Source organism: Alligator sinensis, unplaced genomic scaffold, assembly GCF_000455745.1.
Source record: "Alligator sinensis unplaced genomic scaffold, ASM45574v1 scaffold574_1, whole genome shotgun sequence".
Lineage (NCBI taxonomy): Eukaryota > Metazoa > Chordata > Crocodylia > Alligatoridae > Alligator > Alligator sinensis.
In genome coordinates, this window is record NW_005842106.1 from 584,113 (window position 1) to 589,115 (window position 5,003).

The window sequence follows — 5,003 nt, forward strand, 5'->3', positions numbered from 1 at the left end:
TGTACTTATAAATAGTGGAATTCAGACACAAAGGAGATGGGCACCTTAGAACCTTATATATAAATCATCAGACCAGATAAGGATAGTAGCTAGAAAGATCAGACTGCTGCTTCTTTTCCACTCTATTGCAAATATAATGAGAAAAAACACACTGCTATCTTTGTAGGTGGAGATCCCAGAAGCTCTTCGATAAAAGCATGGATTGATTATAGAAGAACCAAAGCACTACAGTGGGCAAGGGAAGGTTACTGACTTGTTGAACGGTGGTAACATAAGTTGTCTTGTGATGTTTCCAAAGTGCACTCTTAGATTTGAACAAAAATATTATCTTTTTACAGAGATAGACCTATTAAACACTAAACAATGCTTTAAGAATGCATAAGCCTTTTAATCTGTAAATATGGAAATAAACGTCTTTTTATATTTAATAAGATTTCTATTGCAGAAATAGCAGTTTATTTAGATATTCTTTTCAATATCTGATTGCACACCATTGGACATGTTTTTAACACTGAGATGTAATGGTTTAGTGACCTGTGGTTTTTTTTCCTTTGGTTTTTTTTTCATTACTTTACAATAAATATTGTTTGAAGATTTTCAGCAACCAAAACAATCATAGTCCTGGGTTTCTGTGAGTTTAGAACTATCAGGAATAAAATTTCTGAGGATTGGGAAAGTCTTACTGCTCCTAGGATCTAGTGCAATGTGAAAGTATGTGATAAATACCAGGGGTGTGCAAAATGGGCCATATTCAATTTGGATTTGGATTCAGCCGAAATCGGGGACAGTGATTTGATTCATTGATTCGGATCACTGTCCCCGATTAGATTCGGCCAAATCCAAATCTGAAGATTTGATGCTGAATCAGAGAATCAGCGATTCAGCCACAGACATAGCTTTAAATGTTTTTTCTACATATCTCGAGTTGCCAGGTGCGGCTCATGAATGCTGTGATGCTGGGGTGGATGGAGCATCCCACAGGAGTGTGGCCCCCCCGCGTACTGAGGGTGAACCTGGAAGTGTTCCAGTCCACTTCTGGGTCCGCCACTGTGTGTGCTGGGGGCCCCTCCCCCATATACCCCAGCTCAGTGATTGGCTGCAGGGGGACCCCTGGGGCCCCCCCAGACCCAGGAGGCAGTAGTCACTGAGCTGGGTGGGGGTGCAGGGGGTGGGGGGCCCTGTACACTCCTTGGCGGACCTGCTGCAGAGCACACTAGGCATCCCCCTGCACTCCTGTTGGATGCTCTATCCACCCTACCACCTCAGCATTCACGAGCTTCCTGGTACCTTGAAGTATGTAGAAAAAACATTTAAAACTATGTCTATCTGGATCATCAAAACTTTCTGAATCTCTCTGAATCGATTCAGAAGGTTCTGATTCAATTTGGAGAGATTAAAGGGTCTCCTTTAATCTGAATCCTCGGATTCAGAGATTCGGCCACCGAATCAGGCCAAATCTCCACCAAATCGAATCAGTGACTGAAGCTTCACACAGCCCTAATAAATACAGCTACAATGGTTAAGTAGCAGTTGATGTAAAATTAGGCAGTGTTCTGAAAAGAAGGGAAAGTGTAAAGCTAATACAAAATCCATTAAAGTTGATACATGGGAAACAACAAAAAGAGACTCATTGAGTACACATACGAGCTAATACATCCAGGAAGAAATAACCCAGAGATTCAGTGGGATGGAAAAAACATTCAGGCCAAAAAAAAAAAAGACCTTTAAGTAATACAGACAGAAGTTCAGTTGGGTGTGAACATTCAACATGATATGGTGGCAAAAGAGCCAACATGATTTTGGGATATATGCAATTAGATATCATGTAACAGATGATGGGATGGATAGACTTTCTCAGTTCAGTGCTAGTAAGTTTCCTTCTCATATTAATTACGGTTCAAGTTGAAGGGAACTTAGATCAAAGATCTAAATGCTTAGTTTGCAACAGTATTAGAGCTATTATACCTTTTACACATTTTTGACAGATAGAAGCATCAAATACAAACATAATTATTTATGATATTTTAACCCCAGGGTGCTCAACCCCTGGCCTACAGGTCAGATGGCCCTGGTGCCTCATCATCTAGCCCGCAGGGTTCCCTCTGAGTCTGTAGAGAGCCCTGCAGCATGTTGCCCTGCTGTGCACTGTGGCACAAAGCCTGATCTGATGTGCAGGGTCTGATTTTTGCCTGGGGGACCAGGTAGAGGTAGCATGAGGCCCTGGGGCCCTGAGCCCTGCCCACAGAGACCAGTAGAGGCAGCACAAAGCCCATAAATGAGGTGGCATGGGGCCCTGAAACCTAATTCCAACATGCACCGTTGGGTAGAGGCAATGCAGGTCCTGGGGACCCCAATTCTGGCATTTGGAACCTGGTAAAGGAGGCATGGAGCCCAGTCTCAATCCCAGCACATGGAGCTGGGCAGGGGTGGTGCAGAGTCCTGAGCCCCATTCCCATTGGGCAGGGGCACTTCAGTCTGGGTCCAGGCATGTGGACCTGATCCTGGGGGCCAGTCTGACCTGCAGATTGGCCCCACATCACTTATTCAGCCTGCAGGGCCAAAAGATTAAGCACCACTGATTTAACCAAATATGATGAACTAAAACTGAGAAAAAAATCCATGAAATCTAACTATTTGAAAATATTTATAGGATACATTCTTGAGATATGTTTTTTCCCTTACCCAAAAGAGGTGTAAGTGTCAAATTACTTGAGTCGGATAAAAGCAAAATGGACAGAAGATACAAGAATATGTTGTAGAGAGTACACATTCACTGGCAGGAAAAACAGACAGGGTTAACCATGGAGAGTTTTTCCATTTCTAATTGGTTTGATTTTATTATTTTAAGGAAAAATCTGCCCAAAGCAATTTATACATGACTGACATGTCTTTCAGACTTGTTCTTTACCCCCAGTATCACAATTAATACACTGTATCTGATTAGACATATTTTGGAAACCTCTGCAATTCCATATTCTATTGTAGCTCAGGTGCAATCCACAGTCTCCCTCAACCTTGTAGAAGAAGGAAAGAGAGAGAAGGAGATGTGTAAAAAAACAGGGAGACATGAGGCAAAAAGAAACTATAAAAAAGAAGGCACAAGAGAAGAAAATAGTTTGGAGAAAAAATGAATAAGGGAAAATTTCAACTGAAAGAAAAGGATGCGTGAGCAAAGGGAATAGAAGATGAGAGAACAAGGAAGAAAAAGTAAGAAGGCATTCAGCTTTCAGGTAAGTATGTGTTTGATTTCTTCCCAGACTCAGGGTCTGGCATTTATACTAAAGGATATAATGGAAAGGGGAGTGGACACAAACACTTATGCAAGCAAGGAACAAGTTTCTGACACTGTTGCTAACAAGTAGTTTAGTAATCCTGTCATGGTATGGAGCCCTCCTGTGCTACTGGAGAACAGTATTGCAGATAAAAAGTCAAAATCAATGATGACTTGTGGTCATTTAATACCACTTGGCACATGTCCTGATGAAGTGTTAACTCTGTGCCCTGGCCAGATTCTAATCTGGGTAATCACATTCTGCCTACATAAATTTCACAGCAGTTTCAGTTGGAGAAATTTCAAATCCTGCCTTCTATTTGAAGATGTGCTTGAGAGGGGCTCCTGAAAGCACCTTGCTATCATGTTGTCATTCAAGTGGAGGGAAAGCTAGGGTCATTTTTCTTCCTCTGATGGAGTTCACTCTTTCTCTAGGAGCTGCTAACTTTTCCCTTCCAAAAGGAAAAGCAACTGCTGAAGAGCATTTTGTTTGCCTTTAGAGTAGACCAACTTGCACAGTATCACAAGCACAAAAAATAATCAGAGAGATGTTATGTTATGTTATTTTCCAGGATTAGAAACCAGGATGAACTAAATCAGGAACAGAATGTTGGCAAGGTTACATATTACTGCTTAGTTTAAAGCTCATGGGAAACAAGTAGTACTAGAAGTCTGTATTTTCCCTTGGGCCCATTTCCTTCCTAGTTAACATTCTATAATATTCCCCTGAGTCTTCAGGGTAGACAAATAATTTCCTGACTGCCTCCTGTTTGACCTATAAAGAATGTGGTCCTTGAGTCAGCTCAACTACACTGTGTCCTATGCTGTACTTTCACTGGACCTGAATACAGTGCCTTAAAGTCCAGGAATGCAGCAGGTCTGTTTCTTATTTGACCATGTAAGACTCATTCCTGGACATGATGGGTGCAGACAGCAGTGCAGCTCCCCACTGTAACTGCGAATGCTTTGCAGGAAGCGTTCTGAGTTACAACGATCCCCTGAACCAAACAGAAGTTCACTGTTGATTCCTGGGGAGAAGGGAATCTAGCTGCTGGCTGGGAGCCTACAGTTGGTTTCCGCCAGTAATGGCCCCTCCTCTCTCCCAGCCTGTCCCTGTTTCAAAATGAAAGGGAAGGGGAGGGGAAAAGGGAGCAGAGGGAACTCATTTTAGGGGTTCCCCATCCAGAACGGGAGGGTGAAGTGGGTGTATTGGAGTTCCCCCCACCTGGGGGGGCTCCAATATACCTGCCCCACCTTCCAGCAGAGGCTGAAAAAACCCCAGACTGAACTCCCAGTGCTCCCTTTCCCCTCTCCCATTCTGAAACCAGCTCGAAGCTGGGAGGCAGCGCAGGCAGAAGTTACAGAAGATGCTATCTATGTTTTGAAACATCTTCAGCTGACCCCTTATGCAATGAGGGTTGAGATTTTCTCCCAACTGGCCATTTTTGAAGCAGTCTGCAGCCATGCACTTGTATTTGGTCATGGATATAGACTGCTTTCTGTGGCCAGATTGGGAAAAAAATGTCTCTTCTGTTTGTGCCTGCTGGTGCTATTGCACCACCTGCCTTTTCACAGCTAGCAGCAAGTAATGCAAAGCAAAAATTTACAAACCTGTCCCTGCTGGAATCTGTTGGGCAGTCCAAATGACTACGAGCTGAAGAGAAATGCTGGAAAAAGCTCCCTGCCACTCCAATAGATTTGAGAAGGACCTAGGTGAATAGCAGAGCAGGAC

The 5,003-nt window shown here is 43.2% G+C and overlaps 1 protein-coding gene across 1 annotated transcript in view; it reads left to right on the plus strand.

Moving 5' to 3' along the window:
* Positions 1 to 610, plus strand: part of LMOD2 (leiomodin 2) — an 8,435-nt gene extending 7,825 nt beyond the window's left edge. Inside the window, exon 3 of the mRNA XM_006024521.2 lies at positions 167 to 610. Within this exon, the coding sequence (XP_006024583.1) occupies positions 167 to 193 (27 nt within the window). The 3' untranslated portion in view covers positions 194 to 610. The remainder of the gene's footprint in view (positions 1 to 166) is intronic.
* The last annotated feature ends 4,393 nt before the right edge of the window (positions 611 to 5,003 follow it).